Source organism: Wallemia ichthyophaga (genome assembly GCF_000400465.1).
Source record: "Wallemia ichthyophaga EXF-994 unplaced genomic scaffold scaffold1, whole genome shotgun sequence".
Taxonomy (NCBI): domain Eukaryota; kingdom Fungi; phylum Basidiomycota; class Wallemiomycetes; order Wallemiales; family Wallemiaceae; genus Wallemia; species Wallemia ichthyophaga.
Window position 1 is genome coordinate 764,012 of NW_008806274.1, and position 22,947 is coordinate 786,958.

General features: G+C 47.0%; 12 protein-coding genes and 1 non-coding gene across 13 annotated transcripts; 4 read left to right on the forward strand and 9 right to left on the reverse strand.

Moving 5' to 3' along the window:
• Positions 1–5: 5 nt before the first annotated feature.
• J056_000345 (uncharacterized protein) lies at positions 6–3,423 on the reverse strand (the record flags this gene model as incomplete). The annotated part of the gene is made up of 5 exons (XM_009267743.1): positions 6–1,168; positions 1,216–1,282; positions 1,454–1,758; positions 1,817–1,959; positions 2,021–3,423. The coding sequence occupies 5 exons, from the start codon at positions 3,421–3,423 to the stop codon at positions 6–8; spliced, it is 3,081 nt and encodes a 1,026-aa protein (XP_009266018.1).
• A 115-nt stretch (positions 3,424–3,538) lies between these two features.
• J056_000346 (Rho GDP-dissociation inhibitor) lies at positions 3,539–4,229 on the forward strand (the record flags this gene model as incomplete). Its single annotated transcript, XM_009267744.1, has 3 exons — positions 3,539–3,660; positions 3,709–3,763; positions 3,819–4,229. The coding sequence occupies 3 exons, from the start codon at positions 3,539–3,541 to the stop codon at positions 4,227–4,229; spliced, it is 588 nt and encodes a 195-aa protein (XP_009266019.1).
• A 297-nt stretch (positions 4,230–4,526) lies between these two features.
• Positions 4,527–4,758, reverse strand: J056_000347 (uncharacterized protein; the record flags this gene model as incomplete). The annotated part of the gene is made up of 2 exons (XM_009267745.1): positions 4,527–4,625; positions 4,672–4,758. The coding sequence occupies 2 exons, from the start codon at positions 4,756–4,758 to the stop codon at positions 4,527–4,529; spliced, it is 186 nt and encodes a 61-aa protein (XP_009266020.1).
• A 470-nt stretch (positions 4,759–5,228) lies between these two features.
• J056_000348 (uncharacterized protein) lies at positions 5,229–5,501 on the reverse strand (the record flags this gene model as incomplete). Its single annotated transcript, XM_009267746.1, has 2 exons — positions 5,229–5,330; positions 5,379–5,501. The coding sequence occupies 2 exons, from the start codon at positions 5,499–5,501 to the stop codon at positions 5,229–5,231; spliced, it is 225 nt and encodes a 74-aa protein (XP_009266021.1).
• A 417-nt stretch (positions 5,502–5,918) lies between these two features.
• J056_004873 lies at positions 5,919–5,992 on the reverse strand. The gene has a single exon. It is a non-coding gene; the product is annotated as a tRNA-Asn (tRNA).
• Positions 5,993–9,620: 3,628 nt separating this feature from the next.
• J056_000349 (uncharacterized protein) lies at positions 9,621–10,269 on the reverse strand (the record flags this gene model as incomplete). The annotated part of the gene is made up of 2 exons (XM_009267747.1): positions 9,621–10,165; positions 10,215–10,269. The coding sequence occupies 2 exons, from the start codon at positions 10,267–10,269 to the stop codon at positions 9,621–9,623; spliced, it is 600 nt and encodes a 199-aa protein (XP_009266022.1).
• A 248-nt stretch (positions 10,270–10,517) lies between these two features.
• Positions 10,518–12,994, reverse strand: J056_000350 (U4/U6.U5 tri-snRNP-associated protein snu66; the record flags this gene model as incomplete). Its single annotated transcript, XM_009267748.1, has 3 exons — positions 10,518–12,806; positions 12,859–12,897; positions 12,947–12,994. 3 exons carry the CDS (start codon positions 12,992–12,994, stop codon positions 10,518–10,520), a joined length of 2,376 nt encoding a protein of 791 aa, XP_009266023.1.
• Positions 12,995–13,097: 103 nt separating this feature from the next.
• J056_000351 (uncharacterized protein) lies at positions 13,098–13,720 on the reverse strand (the record flags this gene model as incomplete). The annotated part of the gene is made up of 2 exons (XM_009267749.1): positions 13,098–13,520; positions 13,574–13,720. 2 exons carry the CDS (start codon positions 13,718–13,720, stop codon positions 13,098–13,100), a joined length of 570 nt encoding a protein of 189 aa, XP_009266024.1.
• A 61-nt stretch (positions 13,721–13,781) lies between these two features.
• Positions 13,782–14,528, reverse strand: J056_000352 (uncharacterized protein; the record flags this gene model as incomplete). The annotated part of the gene is made up of 2 exons (XM_009267750.1): positions 13,782–14,358; positions 14,404–14,528. 2 exons carry the CDS (start codon positions 14,526–14,528, stop codon positions 13,782–13,784), a joined length of 702 nt encoding a protein of 233 aa, XP_009266025.1.
• A 45-nt stretch (positions 14,529–14,573) lies between these two features.
• On the forward strand, positions 14,574–16,060 carry J056_000353 (uncharacterized protein; the record flags this gene model as incomplete). Its single annotated transcript, XM_009267751.1, has 3 exons — positions 14,574–15,416; positions 15,468–15,621; positions 15,669–16,060. The coding sequence occupies 3 exons, from the start codon at positions 14,574–14,576 to the stop codon at positions 16,058–16,060; spliced, it is 1,389 nt and encodes a 462-aa protein (XP_009266026.1).
• A 128-nt stretch (positions 16,061–16,188) lies between these two features.
• J056_000355 (uncharacterized protein) lies at positions 16,189–17,161 on the forward strand (the record flags this gene model as incomplete). Its single annotated transcript, XM_009267753.1, has 2 exons — positions 16,189–17,069; positions 17,122–17,161. The coding sequence occupies 2 exons, from the start codon at positions 16,189–16,191 to the stop codon at positions 17,159–17,161; spliced, it is 921 nt and encodes a 306-aa protein (XP_009266028.1).
• Positions 17,162–17,486: 325 nt separating this feature from the next.
• J056_000356 (Protein STU1) lies at positions 17,487–22,189 on the reverse strand (the record flags this gene model as incomplete). Its single annotated transcript, XM_009267754.1, has 11 exons — positions 17,487–17,515; positions 17,565–17,667; positions 17,713–17,775; positions 17,826–17,894; positions 17,946–18,001; positions 18,062–18,077; positions 18,250–18,399; positions 18,447–18,815; positions 18,870–19,147; positions 19,193–22,093; positions 22,144–22,189. The coding sequence occupies 11 exons, from the start codon at positions 22,187–22,189 to the stop codon at positions 17,487–17,489; spliced, it is 4,080 nt and encodes a 1,359-aa protein (XP_009266029.1).
• A 38-nt stretch (positions 22,190–22,227) lies between these two features.
• J056_000357 (uncharacterized protein) lies at positions 22,228–22,935 on the forward strand (the record flags this gene model as incomplete). Its single annotated transcript, XM_009267755.1, has 1 exon — positions 22,228–22,935. The coding sequence occupies one exon, from the start codon at positions 22,228–22,230 to the stop codon at positions 22,933–22,935; it is 708 nt and encodes a 235-aa protein (XP_009266030.1).
• Between the last annotated feature and the right edge of the window lie 12 nt (positions 22,936–22,947).

Genomic DNA, 22,947 nt, shown 5'->3' on the forward strand with positions numbered 1-22,947 from the left:
AACTCTCACTCTCCTCTCATCTCCTTCCCTTGGCTCACCTTGCTATCATTCTTAGACAACTTCCCAAACAAAATTTTCACATCCCCTTTGATACGCTGGCTGAAGCTGCGTTTCGGTGTGACTTTGCTGCTCTTTTGGCTGCTCACTTGGCTGCTGTCGTGGCTGTTCTCTTGCGCATTCGCTTTTTCATTTTCTTGTGCACTTTCACGCGCATTCTCCTCGGTATTTTTCACTAGGTTAGCAGAAGAGGATGGAGGAGATACATTGTGGGCTGTCTTGTCAGTCGCTATGGTATTAGCCTGTTCAGACTTAGTCGACTTGGCCCCATCTGCGCTCTTACGTTGGGCATATTTGTTGGCTACAACAGCTGATGCAGCGCCGGCACCACCAACACCCGCAGTAACACCTGCCAATGCTTCTGTAGCTTTATTACTTTCTTGTTGCTTCTTTTCTTCTGTCTTCTTCTCGTTAAAGGTATTCTCAACACGCGCAGCTGTTACGCCTTCAATGTGTGGTATCGTCGATGGCTCCGTCTGCAATTTCTCCAGAGTAGGGAATGTACCACTGGGAAATTCCATTGGATTTGATAAAGTGGAGAATTTGGTGTGTTCATCTTGTGCTCTACTTGCCTTGGTTGACTCATTTGCTGCAAGACCTGCAGCCACACCCGTACCTGCGCCGACACTTGCGCCTGTCAAACCAGCAACAGCAGCAGCAGCTTTCTCTGAGTATTCTCCAAGCACACCTGGCTGAGTGTCATTTGCGAGGTCTTTCACGGGTATGGATGGATCATGATCGTCTTGTTTGAGCTTCTCAGCAACTTCATGCAGATTGCTCGCTTCTTGATCGTTGGCTGATTTCGCAATATGATCTGCGTATGCGTCTACTTTCTGAGATGCTGTGTCGTACGCTCTCGCTGCTGCGTCTTTAGCCTGACCAGGGGCGTCTTTGAGGGACGCAGCGGATGCACCCGCGCCTGCTGTACCCGCTGAAGCGTATCCACCGGGCATTTTGGTGCTCAAGTCAGGGGTACTAGATTGCTTATGTTCATTCTGCTCCTTATCAGCGTTGGTAATTGGATTTGAGAGGTTGGCGGTGGTGTTTGTGGTGCTTTCAACGCCCTCCGCACCATTTTCACCGCCAGTATCCCCAGCAACTCCAAGTGCGTCTAGGGAGTGTGAGAAATGTGATGATATGCGTGCGTATTCAGCCTACTCTGTACATCGTTAGCCCAATCATCAGAATTTTCTGGTGGCGTGTTTATTGCTGGTTTTTGGTTCATCTTCGGTGTTATGATGGAAGCGTCAGCGCCTGCGTCTACGTCACTGGAAATTAAGACGCGTATTTGGAATTGAGGACGATGGAAATGGTTTAAATTTTATTTTAACATTTCTACTTAAATTTAAGTTTATAATACATTTTTATCTAATTCACGTGTTATCACCATCCTCACCTCACGCAAAGTCATTGCCGATTTCCGCTTCGAAGGGCTGTCAACTTCTGTGCCTGTGAGCGGTGATTTGGGTGATTTGGGTGACTTTGGTGGGTGTGTTGTGCCACTACTAGCATTGTTTGGTGTGGTAGCGGCAAGCAGTGGGTGTGCACTTGGTGACGGTGGCACTATCGCGTGTCCAGCAGAGCCACTTAAACCGCTTAAACTTGTTGGCATCTCCAGATACTCCACCCTATCTACCAACTTGAGGAAAACAAAATCCGGGCAAAGATTGCATAGCATCTTCAGCGAATCGCATGCTTCAGCTGTTTGTAGTTGTACTGATCAGCACAGCACACTGTGATAAATTACTTCAAAACTCACCAGCTGACATTGCAACCTTGCTTGATTTGACAATCACAGTCGCAACCTCCTGCAATGGCCTCGCTCTTCTTTTGCGCGATGTTGGCGTCGGCAGACTGGCAGAAGGCGACGAAGGCACGTTTGAGACATTCGGGGCGAATAGCCTGTTATATAGTGTGATGAGAAAGAGTGCTTTAAATGGTCGCAAACCCAAATTAAACCCACAAATAAACAGCTTCAGCAACAGCTGGTAATCTAGACAATCTACTGCGACGTTGGAACACCTCCGACTTGACAGCGTGTGATTGTTTGTTGAACTCACTGCCTCCACCCAACTGCTCCTCTTTTGCCTTACGCTTTAGTTCCATCTTGGCTCGGACGCTGGCTTCGAGGTTCTTCTTGCGCTCCGCCATGGTCATAGTTGACGGAGCCTTGGTGGGCGTTGCCGGTGCTTCTTTGGATGGCGTTCTGAACACATCATTCACATTACTCTCATCTTCCTCCGCCATCATTGTTTTGGCTTTCTTGAGCGAACGCGGTGGCGGTGAGGGTGACTTGACGCGTGCACGCTTGACTGGAGCAGTCTGCATCAATTTCTCAGCATTATTGTATGAAGCCATTCTCTTCAGTGCATCTGACGGTGTCTTCGGTCTGGTTTTCATAGGCAGCTGCGGTAATTGCTTTGAAGGCGTGTTTGTGACACTGCGCAGGAAGTCTCCCGGGTATACTTTTCTCTCAGAAGGCGACTGAGGCGTGCTGTCCTCTTTCTTGGCTTTCCCTTTAGATGCGGTGGATGGGGGTGTGAGGAGACCTGATCTGGTTATAGAGGAGGACAGTTGATTGGAGTGTGATTTGGGTGTTTTGGTGACATCTTCGAGCTGGCTATTCATCCATGTCTCGAACTGCTCATTAACCCAAGCTTTAGCCCTCTCTGTCACAATCTCTCTCCTCCTGTCTGTCTGTCGGAACCACTCATCTTTGGCTCTGGCAAAGTCTCTCATGACCCCAATCGCACCTTTTGCAGTCTTCTCCTCTTCGATAGCCACTTCCATACCAATAGAGTACTCTTTGACGCGTGTGGTGGCGATGATAAAGCCAATATCGTCGTTCCAGAGATATTTGAGTTTAGATAGAGTAGCTGGATTAAGGTTTTTGGAGCTAGCTGATGCGACGAGCTTCGACAGCGTATCAAGATCGATGAGGGTATCAAAACGGAGGATGTGTAAACCTTGTTTGTAAGTCTTGAGTGAGGAATGCCCAGCTCTGTGAGATTCCGAAAAAGGCATGATTAGTGGAGGAGGCAAGGCTGAGGAAGTTGATAAGTGAATTCTGAACGCGTTCTCAACGGCATTGTGTAGATCGATAAGGCTCTCTACAGCAACAGGCAGGCGTGAGTTGAGTTTTGAGCGCGTAGGGCGTGCAGGCGGTGCGTTGAGAGAGTATGAAGGGCAATGAGAGGATGAAGTGGTGGGTTGTGGCTCATTAAAATCCTCTTCATCAGATGAAGGCAAATCCTCATCTAATAACCTGCGTTTGCCCTTGTTGGCGGGAGTGTTACGCGTTTGTTGAGCGAGTTTGAAGAATGGGCTGTCTTGCAAGTCGATATGGGCATTTCTAGGCGTTGGCATTGTAGAATAACGCGTAATTATAATAAATTGATTTCACTTGTGTGACGAGACGACGAATGAGTTGGATGCGCTTGAACAAGAACCCAATCGACGACGATATCAACGATATTTAAAAATGACTGAAAAGATTGACGATCAAGAGCTGCAGACATCTACAACGCCTGGATATAACCCTGGAGAGAAGAAGACGCTGGATGAGTACGCGCAGTTAGACTCAAACGATGAGTCATTGAACAAGTTTGTCTGGCTTTTGAAGCTTTATACATTCTAATCCACCCGCCTCAGATGGAAAGCTTCCCTTGGTATTGGTGCAGGCGCTGCGAATGAAAATGGCCCAAAGGTTGGTGTCATTGGTATCCATTTGACATATCCCCCTCACAACACACAACACACAGATTGAATTCATCAGCCTCTCGCTCGAATCAGCTACTCGCCCTGAACCAATCGTATTCAACTTTGCAGAATTAGAAGGCAAAAAGGAACATATCAAGAAGAATCCTGTCTCTATAAAGGAAGGCACTGAGTACAACGTTAAATTAGACTTTAAGGTCAACCACGACGTCATCTCTGGCTTGAGATACGTTCAGGTCGTCAAAAGAACTGGCATGACTGTCGACAAAATGGAAGAAATGGTTGGGTCGTACGGTCCTAGCCAAAATCCTTATGAGAAGAGATTTGCTACTGAGGAATCTCCTTCAGGAATGCTTGCTAGGGGTACTTACAGTGTCAGATCGCGTATCGTCGATGACGATGGCCATATCTACGTCGATTTCGACTGGGCATTCAAAATTTCTAAGGAGTGGTAATGGTTTATTATTCGATACTGCTCTATTACTCTCCTCGCTTTCTCACTTTCCACACTTTTCTCTCTTCACTTCTCCCACTTATATCACACCAATAACAAACACCCAGTTCTATGGAATATCAATACGAATATCTCCCTCTTTTTACTTTGAAATATCAAACGTATATCAAAATACATGTTAGATTTACAAAAAGCTGAATGAAAAATCTGACTTGATGGGAGTGATACAGTTGTGGAATGGTTTTGTCGATACATCCGGGTACAGCTAGCAAAACAACTTCACTTCAAGTGCCCACATTTATTGATAGTTCTGCGCGTTGTAGGCATCCATGGCAGCTTGGTTCTTGATTGTACCGCTTGATTGAGTTGGTGTAGCGTGAGCCTGGTAGATGTTTACCTAGTTATTGAGTTATTAAGGCATCTTACTTCCATGGCCAACTCACAGAACGTGCTTTGTGCATGTTTGTAGGCGTTGGTACGGCAATTGCGATAGCAGCGATTGATAAGACAGCGTATCCGAATAATTTCATTTTTAGGTTGTGAGGTGGGGGTTGTAGTTTTGGTTGCGATAGAAGAAAGAAACTATTCCATTATGGGCCTAATCTTTACCCAAATTTAAAATTTTCTTTGTGACTGCGGATAGTGAAACGAAACAGAGTTGTGCTACTTGTGAGTGTTTGTGGATTTGAAACTGGTTAGGTTTGGTTAGCCAGCAACTCTTAACTCAGCCTTAGCTTCACATATCCATATTGGGTTTAATTGATCACTTCCTTTTCAGTCTGAGAAGATAGCTCGGATAGACATCAGCTGCAGATCATCAAATGCTGCTGAAAATATGCAGAGGAAGAAGCTGTCGATTAAAACTTACTGCAATCCTCACTTTCAAGACAATTTGCACACATCAACTCATCAAATCAAATCAAGTCGTAATTCATGTAATCGTTATTTGCTATCACATCTGAAAAGTGGGCTAATCACGCTGCGAAATGTTCAATTCAATCTACTTCTGCAGTTGTTCGTCCACTTTGCCCAGCTTACCCATGTGGGAAGAAGGGCGAGAGCTTTCGAGGACTGCTGGATCGTTGGTGAACACGCGATCATCCTGTGTGTTGAGATTAGCAGGCTATCAACGACGTTGGCTGTTACCCACCACGTTCAGAGTCTCTGCACCATCACCGCGAGAATTAGTCGTCGCTGTCGTTGTGTCTTTCTTCATTTCTCCTTCCTCGTTGCTGTTCTTAAGCTTGTTGAGCATATCCTTTGTAGTTTGCATCTGCGTAGTGTGGCGTTAATTTAGCTCAATTGCGTCGAAACACAATCACATACTGTTTAGATGTTCGTTGTGAGATATTAACCGTGGAAAGTCGTCTACGATTGTTCTCACCCTCTCTACACATGACATTACGCACTTGAGACATATGACGTTTTCATTTCTTTTCACACACTTATCTTGTTCCATTGAATGTTTACAAGCGCGGTCAACGAGAGTATTTGCTACTGATGCTGAGCTTGTTTAATGCATAGCAAATGCATCCGTTGCTAGTCTGGTGATGATGCAACTGAATGTTGAATAGCTAGACTGGAAAGTAGCGGAATTTTACAAGGCTGGTAATTACTCAGCATCATACGGCTACTTAAGGAGTCAAAAGTGATGAAGATTTTCACCTGCTTATGGATTTGGTAAAAATAACTCTCCGAGGTGGGCTCGAACCACCAACCTCCCGATTAACAGTCGGACGCGCTAGCCAATTGCGCCATCGGAGATTTTTTACCTGTGCTAAAGCTATAGCCTAATTACACTGATTTTGTATTTCCCGCTCAAATTTTCATCGATTGTATGCTTTTCCAACCGTTTTCGACTAATCGATTCATCTACACGCATTGCGCGTGGCACTGACGACAACATATCTCATAGAATTTCTTATGTAAAAGACACATAATGACCAGAATCACATTAAAAAGAAAGATTACCAAGATCAATATTCAGTTTGAATTAGGTCCAATACTCAGAAATTTACACTCTATACAAGCCCTTTACGAGGTCTTCAAACCGCAATTGACTACGTACCAAAGATTCTCCGGTAATTTAGCGTAACTGAGAACCACCAACAATTTACAATTTACGACAATAGTCGAGAAACGCTTCCAGCAAATTTGGTACCCCCTTGAGTCCTCATGCTTTAAGAAATATTGATGGACGCAATTTTAAACATGTATGGTCTTAACAATATCTTCAGATCTCATCATCATCATCATGTTTTTGCAAGCTCGTATGGTAATTCATCAGATTCCGAAATCTTCAAAAACACGCACATCATCTTTAAACTCTCAATTTGTTCCGGTCGTACGTCGATGCTATTCGCTGTCACTGTGATGATACCTGGCTATCGCCAGACGGGCCTAGCACCGTCCACCCTTAGATAAAGACCCTATAATGTAGCTGCCATGCTTTACTTTTGTTCAATGCTACCTTTGCCGCTGCTAAAGACCACATCCACACGTCCTCAGGCCTAACCTCGTCTCACAAGAATGGTCACGTTCCAAATATCTGCAGTACGCTGCGCAATATACAGTATCCTGTCAGCAGTAGTGATAGCTTATTTTATACCTAATAAATTCATTACCAATCTCAAAAGTATAGCTGCAACGGTAGTAGCTGCGTCACTTTTCCAACACCTAAGTAAATACAGCCTAGCAGCGGATAGTCGATGGTATTCACCCCCGGATCATAACAAAGTGCCTTGAATTACCGCCAGCATCCTCTTAACGACTCTTATACTTCGAGATATTATCTTTAGTCGGACGTCAAACACACCTAGGCCACAAATGAAGAGTAAAATAATAACGCTAATGGTTAAATTTCTGATGGAATGCTTTTATAGGAGTTTCTTTGTGTGTTTCCCATCTTGGTTTGTCACATTGTATGTGAGAGATCGGCTGCTAATGGAAACGTATGCTTATCTTATTGCTTTATTATCGGTTGCATGGGTTGGATTGCGCGGTTTTATAGCTCTACTAGAGACTTACAGGGAAGGAAAGCAAGGGACAACAGCGGCAGACGAGAATGCCATATCATTAGAGAATAACGGCGATTTCGAGAAGGTTAGTAAGCTCGCTGTTTATAACTGAATATCACACCGTGCATCAAGTGTAATCCCTCTAGATGTCGCTATAAATGTCTCTAAATTAAAGCATAATGAGACCTTGATACATGTTAAAACAGCATAATGAAATCCTAATACCTAACATTAGGGCGCAGACATTAAGCATTGCATTTATCAGCGCCGCGTCGACTTGCTTTTGACCGATTTGGAAACCTTATGGTGTTGACAAATAAAGTACTTGGCAGCAAATACAAGCACTAAGTATTACCAACGCACTCTTTTGTGTTTCAAACGCATCTGTACTCGCCTGGATTCTTTACTTTTAAATGAGTCCATATCGATAAAATTCGAAGCTCGCCCGAGCCCCGCGCGCATCCAGGCCGGCTAAAATCTCGTTCTTTTCTATGATGTCGTTCTTTTCTATGATCGTAACTCGTATTATAGTGGAACTTTTTTCATTTATACTTCTCATTTCACTGCAAATTTATGGATTAAGGAAGCTCCTACCCATTTCATTAGAACATGATATAAAGAGCCAATTTATCTACGCAATAATCCCAGGGCTCTACGGAGTCCTCAACGATTATAATCTATTACCAGATTTCAGATGGTACGATATACCTGACTACTGCGTATTGCCTTGTACAATCGCTGGAGCGCTTTTCCTGGCTGTCGTTATGCCAGAGAAAATGTTTGCTTACCATCCTTCGTTCAAAGGCGCTCCACCACACAAGAACAGTTTCACTCCACTCTTAGCATACATTATGACGTTTTCAGACACAAGCTTCTTTCTCACTTCTCCACTCTTCTTATGTATGGTTTTGGCGTCCTTCTTTTTGGAGGATAAAAAGCCTTTAAGAAGAATGTTTGGAAACGCGGTAGGTCTCTATGCGATTATGGCGGTTATGTCACGTGGGATGGTTGAAGTGATAGAGGCGTGCAGCGAGGAGAAGCCGTAGAAAGCAACAGCCGAGAAGAGGGTTCTACCAGAGGAAGAAAAGGGGAGAAATGAGATGACAGGCGAAGCAGCGGAATCTGCAGGCGAGAAGGGGTTGTTGAAGAAGGAAGAAATAGAAGTTGATGGAAGCTGAGACAATGAAATACCAATGACGAGACATTCATAGACAAACGAAGAGCTTATATGCATGATGAAGAAATTGAGATAAAACTTACTTATTGATATAGATGAACTAACGATAGAGTGATATAGAGTGCAATAGTGATATTTTCAGTGTGTTTTGATGTCTTGAAGTGAGAGAAAGCTGAAATACGAGACACTATAAATAGGTAAAAGGAATCAGTGATAGGCTAAAAGCATGTTGCGAAATTATACATGACATCGATCAGGGAGAGAAAGCCTTTACTGTCACGACAGTAAACCCTTTTGTTTAGAGTATCGGAATATTCGAAACCTAGATTGAAGGAATAGCGGAGCATGTACCAAAGTGACTTGTTCGTATTGCAGACACAAGCAAATGTCGTCGTACTGAGCGAACAGCTCTTAATCTTGATCAGTTAGACCGACATGAACGAATTAGAGATGTTGAAGTGTCGGAAAGACGTCTGTGAGTTCAGCGAGGCTGAGATAATTCAAGGGGGCGATGGAAGACATGTCCTAAAGATGCTGGAGAAAGTGAGGAATTGGGAGCACTGCGCGGTGAGCTCGTTGAGTGTGTCGGAGGAAGGGACCATGCTCACGGCGTCTTCTGGCAATGTTACCCGGTTGAGCTTGGAATAGTCTGTGTTAGTTAGTCCGCATGTGTATCTTGGGGAGTTATCCATGCGCATGTCGAGAGTGAGTGTGGAGAGGTGCGGGAGGCGTGAGATGCCATGTGAAAGGTCAATTAGAGCACCTATTTGGGCATTTATGAAGAAATTGAATCCTCTTTTAACTTGTGCTTGAAAGTGACACTTGCGCCAATTGTATGTTTTAGATACTTAACTGTCTTTTCAGAGCTGAGAAAGTCGATCAGGTTGTCAATCTAACCAATATTTCCAGTCGATATAAATGTTTCATGGTCAAATTAAATTAAGGCGCAGTGAATGTGTACCAGAGGATAGACTGGCAGATCTGTTGAGTCTTCTGGGAGTTGCGGGAGGTTGCTGAGCTTAAATGTGTGAATTTTATGGTTATTCTTGTCCAGAGTGGATGTCTGCTGAGCCCAGCGAACTTTTGCCTTCACTTTAGACATTCTAGGTGCAAGTAAACAAAGGGAGCGATGCAATGTAGAATTGCGATATAGTAATACAATCTAGCAATACATAAGTCTATAAAAAGGCATTGTTACTTAACCAAGGATCGTGATTTGCTGATAAACCAAAGAAGGCAGGCTTGTTCTGAGTTCATCGCCCAGATCACAGACTTGGTCGTATAGATGGTGCAGTTGCTGCTTATCGTGTGTATCTAGCTTCTGTCCAAGCTTTTTATCAACGACCGGCACAACAATCTTCTTTGTCTTCTGTTCAGTGTATCTGATGAGGTTATTGATCTCACTGTAATTGAAAATTGTAGTGTTCTTCATGTTGAATCTGCTCAATTCGCCACTAGCACTTTCAATTACGCTATTCAGCTGCTCCAGTAGGCTATTCATCACTCTAACATCTCCAGACGCGCTAATATCCTCAAGTTCGCTCAACGCCTGCGTGTAGTTGTTATTCAGATCGATATTTCTCACTATCTCCGCTATCGATAGTTCCCGTGGAGGCGTTGTTGTGGTATTGGTGGCGGTATTATTGAGAGCGATTGGTGTAATAGTTGTACCCTGTTTTTCACCCTGAATACCCTCTGTATTTCCCATTACTTCTTTAACCAAAGGCTGAGCAAAAGCAGTGGCTATTTGAGTATCAGCAATTAGGCATTACGGCACCACTGATCCACCCACCTGCAATTGCAATCGCAAATGCACTAAAAATTAACCCTATTTTATTCAGCAACATGGTTGTACTTGTGTAAGATACTAAACATTGTTTCCGAATTTGGGCGCAGTGAGGCTGCGGAATTTAGCAAAATGACGTGATGGGTGTAGAGGTATAAAACACACCAAATAATACTTCCACTCCCAATCCCACTCAGTGACATATATTTTTCTGTTCCTCGCCACTCCAATCTGTCAGTCTTATTTTTATTCGTACCTGGTGCTATTTATACCATGGCCAAGATGATCTTCATATATCGTCATACAACACTAATCCAATCTCGGCTGCTTGTTTTGCTGCTTAATCTCTCCAGTGTCGCTCTTGCGCTTCCCGAATGTTATCTTGCCACCGAGTTTGAGTCCACCGGCTTGTGCGCCTGCGCCTGTGCCTGTGCTTGTGCTTGCACCTAAACTACCAATGGGTGCGAATGTCGACTTGGCGGGCTGCTCTTGCTGCTCCGGTGCCGGACTGCTGCCGACGGGGACGAAAGAGGAGGTGCCATTAGCTTGCGTGTGTTGATTATCTTCTGGAGGAGCAAGTGTACTAGTGCTAGTGCTTGCAGTTGTATCATCACCTGCCCTATTACCAACACTTTCAACTGCATTCCCACTCCCACCGCTCCTCTTCTCGAGTCGAGAACCAGCGTCGAACAAAGAATCACTCTGAGGAGCAGCACCTCTATTACCAACAGAGAGCACCATATGTGCTGAACCAGTGGCTTCTCTCCTAGACTGAAATGCCCCCATGACATTGAGCGGAGTTTCGCCACTAGTCATAGCCATCTGCCTACGTTCCATCTCAATTTGTCTAAGTTTCTTCTCCTGCCCCTTGGTACCCTGACCTCTACCATGAAATTTATAATTGAGGTATTTCCACGCCTCCTTAGCTGTCTGCGCGCGCCCAGTCTCGTCATGGTACTTGATATCGACCGACGGTTTATAATTGCGCTCGAATGCTTCTTTGTCTTCCTGGGCAGAACGTGCGTCGCGCGAGCGCAATTCACGATCACGATCCTGCTGCGACTTGGTCTCGTCGAGACGGATGCGTTGGCGGTGCTCCTCGCGTACTACCTCTCGCGCGCGCTGGTCAGCGAGGAAATGTAGACTTTCACTCTGCACACGCTCTCGCTCTCGCTGTTCTGGCGTTAGTGCTTCTATCTGGCCCTGCTGCTTGAGCGACGCGAGGAGTGATCCGAGCCCTTTAGCGTGTGTGGTGTGTGTGGGGGGATTTGTGGGTGTGTTTGCGGTGGATTCCTTTTCGAAACCTCCGTCTCCTTGGTAACTTTGTTCTCCTTTCTCCTCCTCCTTCTTTATCCCATCCACATCCTCAATCGTTACATCCATATCGGCAGCCACGTCGAGGGGTTGGTCACCATCTACACTTAGATCAGGCTCCTTCTTCACACTCACACTCTCATGTACCTCTTGCGCCTCTTGTTGCGGTGCCATTTGGACAGTACGTATGAATTCACTAGTATCGTCCAACACCAGCGACTTTGCCTTTCCATCGAACTCTTTTTCCGTCTCTTCACCATTTCTGCGCATATCAATCTCATCCAGCTCGCCAATCTCAGCTGCTATTTCTTCAGGCTTCTTCTGGCGCACCGCCTTGCTCCGCCGCTGCTTATCTCGCCTCTGCTTCGCCAGGGCTATTTGGAGATCATCGTCATCTATCATGTTGGTGTGTTCAAGGTTGGCACGTTCACGTGGAGCGGGTGGTTTCATTTCTACATGTGTACTTGTACTTGTGTCTATCTGCATATCGCCATCGACCACTTCAGCCTTGCGTGTGCTCCTCTTCTTAGTCTTTTTGGTCTTTGGTTTCTTGAATCCTACATCACCCTCTTTGAGGAAATCGCTAGGCTGCTCATTCTTCAGATAGTCAAGACTGAGAAGAGTTTTGTTAAGTTTTTCGGTAGGCTGAGTGAGGGTGGAGTTGTCATGATTATCTGTGGTATTTTTAGAGGTGTGCGCGGTTGCATCACCTAGTCTGAATCCACTATCTGCACCAGCGAGCTCCTCATCATATTTACTAAGTAGGGCTGGCTTTTTAGCTGCACCATCAGCTCCAAACTCCTCATCATCTAGACCTGTATACTGACGCGCTTTCACGCCTTTACTCAGCTCCGCTCTCTCTCTACCCCGTTCATCCTCTGCTAGGTCAAGATTTTGTAGCTCGTCATCGGCGTCGTCGAGCACAGCGCCGTCTTTGAGAGTAAGGATGTGGTCTTTACCCTCAGCGAAATCATCGACATTGTGACCCACTCTCAGTCCGGAGAGGTGGGATTCGTTGTAGTTGGAATCATCCTGAGTGTACAGGTTGTCTTGCTCCAATTGCGCCCGCGCTACTCGCTCAGCAGCCTCTTTCTGCTTACGTTTAAGTCGTTTGGCCCATTTCTTTGCATCATCTTCTCCGGTATCCTCACCAAGCGTTTTACCTTTAAGGCGTTTATTCAGTTGTAGTTTGTTGCGGGTACGCTCGATATTCACTCGCTGCTCTTCACTCTCGCGCTGCTTCTGCTCATCTGCTTTGAGAGTGGCGTAGTTGGATTCTGCTGACTGTGGGGGTTTTTAGAGGGGGTAAAATATATATAAATAAAAATACGCGCACCTTTTCATTGTTCTGTGAGCTATTGTCATCTTGAATTGGCTGTGAGAGATGTGAGATGGGAGATGGAGATGAGATGGAGATGCGTCACCTTCAAACCAAGCTTGACACGCATAGCGTTGGTGTCCTCGAGGGACATTGATTCCGTGGCTTGCGACATGCCCTATATACACAGATGATGGACGTAAGAGATAAACAAGTAAATCGTCATGAGTAAAGGAAGAATACAAAATAAAGATAAATCAGACAACGCCAGGCTTTGGGTCAGCGGTAGTTTCACCAGTGCTGACGGATTGAGCAACATCAATCGAGCCAGTGAAGGAGCCACCACGCTCTTGGGCCTTTGACTTGTAGTTTCTAATAGCAGAGCGAATAGCGTCTTCAGCGAGCATGGAGCAGTGGAGCTTGACAGGTGGGAGGGAGAGTTCGCGTGCAATGTCGGTGTTCTTGATAGCACCTGCTTCGTCGAGGGTCAAGCCTCTCACTCTCTCAGTCATGAATGAAGAGGAAGCGATGGCAGAACCACAACCGAAAGTCTTGAACTTTACATCAGAGATGAGTCCCTTATCGTCGACCATTATCTGCAGCTTCATAACATCACCGCATGCAGGTGCACCAACGACACCAGTACCGACATCCATATCGTTCTTGTTGAGTGAACCGACCTGCCAAGTGTTTTAGTAGATATTCTCATCTTTTACCAGCCAACGCCACTCACGTTACGTGGGTTTGAATAATGGTCCATTACGCGTTCATGGTAGAGACGAGCAGTGGATGGTGCAGCCAATGTGCGTGGCTGTAGCTGAATAGCTGGCCTGGCCACGCTGGCAATTCTTGTCGAGCTTCTTAATACGTTTGTAAACATGTTGATTGTTTATGTTGAAGAAGTCACGGGCTACGTCACAGAGTCATATTTTTTGAAAATTTTAATCAATTTCATTATAGAGATCAGCTTGTCCAAATCCGCCGATTACACACATGAGAACCATCCATGTGTTTTTGGTCGTCGGTGGGTTGTTGATATTGATCAATGACATAACACCCCTAGCCAATACTCTCAAATTACTAACGAGATTTCCACTAAAATCTTCAGGTCGGCTAGCCATCAAGAAGACTAACCAACGCGTTTGCAGATCACCGAGATTCTGGTTTTGTTGTGCATCCTCCACTAAGAAGGTCATTAGAGTGATAGCGGAGACGCAAGTTAGTGATTTTAAAATAGAAATCTTTGGTTCATGCGATTGATTGTTGATGTAATTGATCCACCCGGATCTATCCTTTTTACCTGGGAACGGCATGTACCCGTGTGGCAAATGGGATAGTGGGGGTGGCTTAATAGTGGCTATCAGACTCCGGAGTTTCTTGAAGTTTGCTGAATAAGATTGCTGCCATTCTGAGTGAGTGAATGAGTGGCTGCTTGATTGGGTATTTGAACCAGCCACTTGGACTCCCTCATACGGATTCAACACGCGTTTCTGATTCGGTATTCTGGCTGCCTCGCGTCTTTTCTGGCGTTGAGCGTATCACACTCATAATCCCATCACCCACCTCACTGTAAACAGATACTGGGCTCCATCGGCCACCTCTCCACTGAAATCCATTGGCAATTCAGCCACAGGAAGTACTTGTGCGCCAGTTGAGATATCCTTGCTCTCATCCCGATCACTGCTCATCGCCGTGTCTGTTGAACAACGTCCACCACCATCCACCACCATATCATGTCTTTGTTCAGGCCATTTAGAAATTCAATTCCCTTTAGGAGTTTATCCACCAACGCCGCCGCCTATATCCACCCCACACACCCAGACTCCCCCCAACCCCAGGCCACGCACGACAAACTCGCGCGCTACTCTCGCAGTGTTCTCAACACATACGCACGCCCACCAATAATCTTCACCCGCGGAAGTGGTCTCTACCTCTACGACTCCCAGCACCGATCCTACCTCGACATGAGCGGCGGTATTGCCGTCAACGCGCTCGGGCACGCTGACGAGGGCGTGGCGAGGGTGATGGGCGAGCAGGCTGCCAAGCTCGTGCACAACAGCAACCTCTACCACAACGAGTGGTCGGGTGAGCTGGCCCACTTGCTCACCACCCTCACCAAGCTCCATGGCGGTATGGGCTACCAGCCCAATTCCGCCGACTCGTCCGGCCTCAAAGTCTTCTTGGCCAATTCAGGCACCGAAGCCAACGAGGGTGCCTTGAAGTTCGCCCGTGTCTCCGGCAAAGCCAGGGCAGAGAAGGTGGGTGTGGATGCCGCGGACAAGAGCGAGCTCGTCTGCTTCCGCAACGCCTTCCACGGCAGAAGTATGGGTGGTTTGTCCGTCACACCCAACCCCAAATACCAAGACCCTTTCGCACCTCTCATCCCAGGCGTGCGCGTCGGCGATATCAACGACATCCACTCCCTCACCTCCCTCGTTACCGAGAAGACATGCGGCGTCATCATCGAACCTGTCCAAGGTGAGGGCGGGATACACAATGTGGATGTGGAATTCCTGCAGGCTCTCCGCAGACGCTGCGACGAGGTCGGTGCTGTGCTCATCTACGACGAGATTCAGGTGTGTGCCGTTTGTGTAGGTGGATAATGACCCTTCTAACTTTGCCTCCAGTGCGGTCTCTTCAGAAGCACCGACCTCTGGGCCCACTCCGCTCTTCCACCTAACGCACACCCCGATCTCATCACCATGGCGAAGCCACTCGCAAATGGGTTCCCTATCGGTGCAGTGATGATGCGTGATAGTGTAGCTGAGCATGTGTCGCCTGGTGAGTGGTTGATTTCTTTGCCACACGCGCCATTTAACTCTCTTCAGGCTCCCACGGCACCACTTTCGGCGGGTCACCACTATCCACGTGCGTGGCACACCACGTACTCACACGTCTGGCGCAGATGCCCGACTTGAAGGCGCGCGCGGGAGTTCTGCGCGAGAGGCTCGACGGTCTCGCTGCTGCATACCCCGATGTGGTAAAGTCGCCGGTGCGCGGGAGGGGCTTCCTCCTCGGCCTGCCTTTCCTCAACTCGGCTCACCCCGCACGCGCACTCACCCTCGCACGCCAACGCGGCCTCCTCATCCTCGTTGCGGGATCAGACGCCGTGCGTATCGTGCCCAGTCTGACCATCGCTGAGAGCGAGATACATGAAGCTTGCCATGTTCTCGAAGCTGTTCTCGAGGTACTGAGGAGGGAGAGTGAGCATGGCGTGTAGTTGCGTGAGTGGGAATGTGAATGCGCAATCCACTGCCCGTTTATATGCTTGTTTGTAATCCATTTTAAAGATAGATTTCGTTTATTTAAACCCACATCACTCTTATCAGCCACAGCCACACACACACAATGCGCGGTCTGGAACGAGAGAGAAGAGCGAGCGAGCAACGCATGGCGCCAGCCGAGGCAGTCGATCCCGCTATGCCCGTCCACGAGGGCTACAAGAGCCAATGGGCGCGTTACCGCAACATATATCGTGGCGAGCTCGCGGAGTTTCTCGCGACATTGGTCCTCATAGTAATAGGCGCAGGTGTAAATTGCCAGTATACACTACAGAACAGCGGTGTCGCCCTTAGTGTTCCTCTCACCTGGGCGTTTGGTGTGGCTGGCGCAGTCTGGGTGAGTGGCGGCGTCAGCGGTGGGCATCTCAACCCAGTCATCACCATCTCTCTGGCACTCTTCCGCGGATTTCCTTGGAGGAAAGTCCCCACCTACGTTGTGGCGCAGGTTGTGGGATGTTTCACTGGTGCTTGCGTAGCATATGCCAACTACTACTATTCTGTAGATCAGTATGAGCATGGCTTACGCACTATTCACGGTCACACCGCCACAGCTGGCCTATTCTTCACAATGCCCCAACCATATCTGCCCGCTTTCAACTGCTTTTTCGACGAATTCTTAGGCACCGCTGTGCTCGTTGGTATAGTCTTTGCCCTCTCTGATAGATCAAACCTCAGCCCTCCACATGGCACAATGCCTTTCGCGCTCTTTCTCACCATCTTTGGTTTGGGTGCTGCCCTAGGCGGTAACACAGCGGGTGGGTTTAATCCAGCGCGTGACTTGGGTCCTAGACTCATGTGTTGGCTTGTCGGATATGGCGATGAAGTGTGGTCTTTCTTCGGTCAGTATTGGCTTTGGTGTGGTTGGCTTGCCCCGCTTAGTGGGGGTATCGCTGGGGCTTTAGTTTATGATGTCTTCATTTACTCTGGTACTGATTCACCGATTAACACGTGAGTCGGCAGTTGTCTCACTTCCACTCTCCCCATTCTCACACACCCACAGCAGCAAACACCCGGATACTCTCGAATCCAGCCACGCTTAGACTGTTGGCTGTTCAAAACGGAATTATGTTGCTTGCCAATACCACATTCATGCACAAATGCACATGCACATATCTTCACTATAAACTGCATTTATCAAAGAGTACGAGACAAGTGAGCTACGATGAGGGTATTTGTGTAGGTTATTAGAATATTCCGTTGGTACCAAGAAAAGTGAAAAAGAGTGATGAAACGAGGGGCTTTCTGAATTTCGTCTTTCGTCATTCGTTCTGAGGTGGGAGTGAGCGTGTCAAACCAACACCACAGAAACTCCCCACTCACACTAATATGCTGCTGCTGATTTCGTTGTCGTGATTATCGTATCAATCAAAATCCAAATGTGTTCTCTCCTGAGTCTGGCGTGTGTGTGAGCTGCGTCTGTATTATACCCCACACTCCACTCACAAGTAACGTATAAGAAGCCGTCCTCATCTTTGTGCTCATTGTATATTGCACTCATTAGCGCTGCAGTTGGTGGAAGCTCTTCATTAACGAATATGAATATGGCCTGGTGTGGTAAGTTAGAAGATACACACACACACACCATTCTCACCTTCTCTGGTGCCAGCTTTATTCTCTTTCTGATTACGTAGACGAATTGGCCGACGGTGAGGTCCTTTGAGGCTGCATGAGCTGTGCAAGCTTTTATACCACAACCAAACCCACAGAAGGTACCAAATATTTTTTCTTATCGATTGTTGGAATGTCTGTTTTATCTCCTTTCTCGCAAATTACCTGGCGTCATCGTTGAGTCGAGCCGGGTGGATGAATGAGCGCAACACCCACAGGTATTCTGTCTGGATACTTGGATCTAATCCTCTCAGCTTCAGCTTTGCGTTTCTCTGGAGATGGTTAGTTGTGTAAGTGGTTGTGATTGGTGGCTGCGTATGGTGGATGCGTACCAAATGGATGCTCGTCCTTGTAGCTTGTTAGCAGTAGCTCATATCACTCACATCACTCCCTCCTCACCTTGAATTTAGATCTCATGACTGTGCGTTATCAACAAAGCGCGGCGTTGCGAAACGCCTTAGACAATTTATAATAAATACAAAAACTGTGAAATTCAAGTGAAATTATTATGCAACCCCACTCTGTTTATATAATAAGTTAGTATCCCTTTCTTCGTTTCTGGTATTCTACCCAATTCAAACAGTTTGTTTTCATCACGCAGTACTGATTGTGCAGCAACAATCACTTTCACTGCTGACTGCCTCACTAAGCCATTCTCATCGTTGAGTCCCTGTCATTTGTAAGTTTGATTTAAACGCGTCAAGTCCCCCCACACACATTGATCAAAACATCCTGCACACGAGGTATTTCCTCTTCAAGTACTTCAGCTGGTAATCTGAGAAACAGCCTTCCGAGAGCCTTCAAAGCTAGCGAAAATGACATGGCTTCTTTCGCCCCTTTGCTGTCGCTCTGTGCGCTTATCTCTATCGCACTTTCCAGCGCCCCCACTCCACAAATTGGATCAATACTATCTGTAAACAACTCCATCAGCGCATCTGATGCGTCGTAGTTCTCTTTTCGCGTTGATAAACGCAGCTTTATTAAGCTGTTGAACACACTCATTTCACTACCCATTAACATATCAGCCTGTTTCTCAATCAGGTTGCGCAGTAGTCTGAGCGTAGCGTCCTGCTGATCACTGTCGTGCTAGTGATTGTGTTAGTGTTGTGTAAATCTTAGTAAACTTAATTCCTAACTCACACTCGCATCATCAAGCATAAGCAAAGATCCTTCGAGAATAATAGTGAATAAACCGCCCTCATTCCAAATACTCCCCTCCTCGTTCAACTTATTCATCTCATTCTCCTTCTCCTTCTCCTTGCCTGAAATAGTTGGATACATAACACTGATACTGCTAAGTTGGTCTAGTTCAATGGGCGTGAGCGACTCTCCCGCAACCAGTTTATCTTTAAGTTGTCTCAGTACATCTATATGATGTCCATACTTCGAGTCACGTAGACTGGTGTCTTTGTTCTCATCTGCTCATCGTTAGCTGTACACACCCGCACACACCTCCCACTTACAAGCATCCACTCTATTCAACCACCACTGGTTACTTCCACCGACTTTGCGCATATCGTGCACCACTCTCGGCGTACCCGCTTTGTTCATTGGTGAGTCGACGACTTGCTGAGCCTGCTGAAGTATCTTTCTCATCTTGGACGGTGGGGTGGCTACTGAGCTTCTGACAGAAGGGTTGACGACAGCTGGTGCTGGTGAAGGTGCTGGTGAGGGTGCTGGCGATGGTGCACTCCTCCTCACCGGCGTGCCCTCGTTAGTGCCTTCTTGGTTGGAGATACTCGTCGATGCAAGCTCCTCATTCACCTCTAACAAGTGGTTCGCTGTGCTCTCCGCAATCTTCGAAATGGATTGAGGTGACGCATCCGTCTGTGCATTCTTTTGCTTGGGTGTGTCGTTTGAGCTTGTACTGTGTGAAAGTGGACGCTTGTTCGTTGACTTCTGCAATTTTAGTGGGGAGTCGTCAAACTTCATTAATTCTTCCTGCTCTTCTTCCTCTTCATCCCCTTCTGTGTTCCCGTCGCCTCGCTTATTTGCCAGAAGGAAGGTATCTTCCATGGTAGTGTGGTTATTCCAATCGTCAGGCTGACTCTCCTGCATCAGGCTGCCCAATGGTGTGCTCGAGCCCATCATCGCAACACTGAGCCTCTCACTTGGGCGACGTCCTTGCACTGCCTGTGGCTGTGTATTTGACTGTGGTTGACCCAGTGGTGATGGTCGGTTTGGTGGTGAGCCGTACGCCTTGTCTGATGTATCTGCCGCGGTTGAGCTGCTAAATGACTGACGCAGAGGTGATGATTCTTTGGGTGATGTTGAAGTAGATTTTGTGGTTGCGCGGTTCGACGTGCGCAATGGTGTTGGCGATCTCTGACTCATTTCCTCGTCTGCTGTAGGTTTGGATGGTGGTGAGTTTATCTGCATTGGTGAGGTTGGTGGTGCTCTATCTTCTACAGACCGTTCACTTGGCTCAGGTCCTTCGGATGCTTCCACCTCAACCTCAACCTCTTCCACATTTTGCTCCTCTTGTTCCAACTCTGCAGATGGTGTTCTCTTGTTTGTCGGAGTAGCAGCATTCTGTTGCGGAGGCGTTCTGTTAACCGGCGTAGCATTTCTGCTGGATGGTGGAGATGGTGATCTGCCTCGTGTCGGTGTATCACTTCTGCTCTCTGCCGCACCCCTCTTAATTGGCGTATCAGGTAGAGGTATGACAGATTCTGGAGGAGGCTCCGTCCTATTCTTTGCTATGAAGGCCGCCTTGGCTTCCCTGAATTGCTGACTCTTGGACGCTAGACCTTTTTTAGCATTCTGAGGAGCCGAATTCGACGCAATCTTAGCCTTCTCGAGCTGTTTGCGAGCAGTTGGATCGAGAGTGTCGATCAGCTTCGCAGATTGTCCTGGCCACACAGCTTGGAACGCCCAATAAGTAGTACGACCCTGCTCACGCACTCCCGGGTTGGCATCTGCTAAAGCCTTCTTTATACACCATTCCAAAACACTCACCCCACCCGTCTGTTCGATGGCGTGTTTATGTGCACTGTGCGTCTCCACTACAATCCTCAGATGCGTTATAGAGAACTGACGCGGTGCTGGTGCTTTCTCATTAATACCGGAGTGCAAAACATTGAGTATGCGCGAGCTGTATGAGATATTACGCAAGATGGTGCTCAGTGCATTTTGGGAGTATTGCACCACTATCTTCTTAGTCAGTGTTGCCATTCGCATTAAGCATGAGACCACGGGTTCAGCAAATGTGTCCATTTGGGAGCCAAGAAAATGAGACAGATCGACGCAAAGATTGATAGCGTTGAGGGATAAGGTAGTGCGCAGTGACTGCGCTATCGCGATAATACCATCGATGTTACTTTTCACTCCTTGCACGAATACATCGGCGTAGTGGAGGTGCACCTCACCTCGTAGCATCCCTCTTAGTCTCTTGATTTGCGTCTCGCGTGGTACCCAATTTTGTTCCGTTTCTTTGCCACTAAAGAGAGAGTGCATGGCCTCGAACTCCTTTTCTAGATCTTTTGAAGAGGCTGTGTAGACAGGATCGAGTTTCTCAACCTCTTTGTCCAGTTGCTTAGCCTGTTTTGGAGGCGCACTGGGTGCACTAGGCGCACTAGATGTACTGGAGTAGTGAGCGTTGGAGCCAGCCAGCTTGTCCTCCTCCGTGGGATCGTCAATCGGCATCGGTATGAGCTCAGGTCTGAAAGCAGCAGATTTGAGGACTCCATCGAGAATCTCATCGACGACGTTTTTTTTTATGTTCCTGTCAGTGATTTCCTTTTTGAGGCTTGTTTTGGCCTGTGCGGATGAGTTCCTAAAGAGAGTTATGATAGTCGACCGCGCAGCCTCCCTCACGCTGCTATCTGAGTCTTCGAGCAGAACAACGAATTGTGGAAGAAATGTGCGGAGGGGGAAAGAGTGAAGTGGATGTAAAGTAGCGAGATGGAGAAGAGACTGCTCGCGTATCCTCCAAACCTTTCCAGCCAGGCCCTGCTCTCTGATTGATTTTTCGAGGAGAACCCATGGTGTTTCTGGGGAGTTGGAAGTGTTTGAGCCAAATTTGAGCGCGCCTATCGATAAAGCCATCAAAGCGGCGCGTGCAGCATCTCTAATCCTCTCCTTCTGATCAGCAAGCTTTTCGATAAGGCCATTGGGTGGACATAAGAAGGCAGTGAGCCCAAGCTTGAGCTGCCGGGAGTCTAAATCAGACGCGTTTGTTTGTGTGAGGATCGGAATGTAAGTTGGGAGAAAGGCGATAACGGCATGAGAGAGATGTGTATTGGGGGAGCGAAGATTGAGCTTGAGTGTGTTTGTGAGGGATTCAATGTGCTCTAAAGGCTCTGAAATCTCGCGCTGGAAAAGCAAATCAAGTGTCTGTATCGCTTCAATCTTCTTATCAACAGCTGTGGGTGGGTGTCAGAGATCGTAGTGACTGTAGTGGTTGCAGACTCACTCGAGTAGGATTTCAACACGCTTAGTAGTTTTGACAGATCCTCCATAGATTTTGAGATTTCGTTGTTGGTTGATAGAAGCAACGATGACTAGTAATTTGAATAGGACTGGACTATTAAATCGCAGTGGACTATTAAATTTAAAAAAGACTTCAATTTTAAACAGAGTCTTGACTTTTAATAGGAACCAATCTACTTCCACTCCACGCCTCATTCAACTCTACAACGGATCTCTATCAGATGTCTATAGGAAGCTGAAAGTATTCTCATTTGGTTCTCTAGGCGCTGCATTTGCTATATCACCCATTATTACCATTCTAGACGCGCCTATAAACACAGCAGGCAGAATATTCCTAATAACAACCGCTCTCACCACATCGATAACGTCCACTGCAATGATTAACTGGTGCGGAAAGCCCTACGTAAGCTCATTGAAGGTGTTGAGCATCGGCGATAGACAATCTGTTGAACTCATCACCCATTCTTTCACTCTCAAGAAACTCAGAACACTTGTCCATGACACTACGTGGTTGAGGAGGGCTGATCGTCCTCTAGCCACCTGGGAGATCTGCGATGGTGATGTAAGTGCTGCTGCTACTCATGGGCGCGACGATGGCGTCAGAGAAGTTATTGCTCAGACTTTCCATCTCACTTCCGGCAAATTGATCGGTGAGTGGTTTGTAATTTGGAAGAGGGATGGTGATTCAGTGAGTGCGGAAGTCCAGAAGACTGGTGCTGTCGATAGATACTTCAATGTCGATGAGAAGTATGTTCCGAGCGTGAGGGTCAATTGATTTAAGTATACA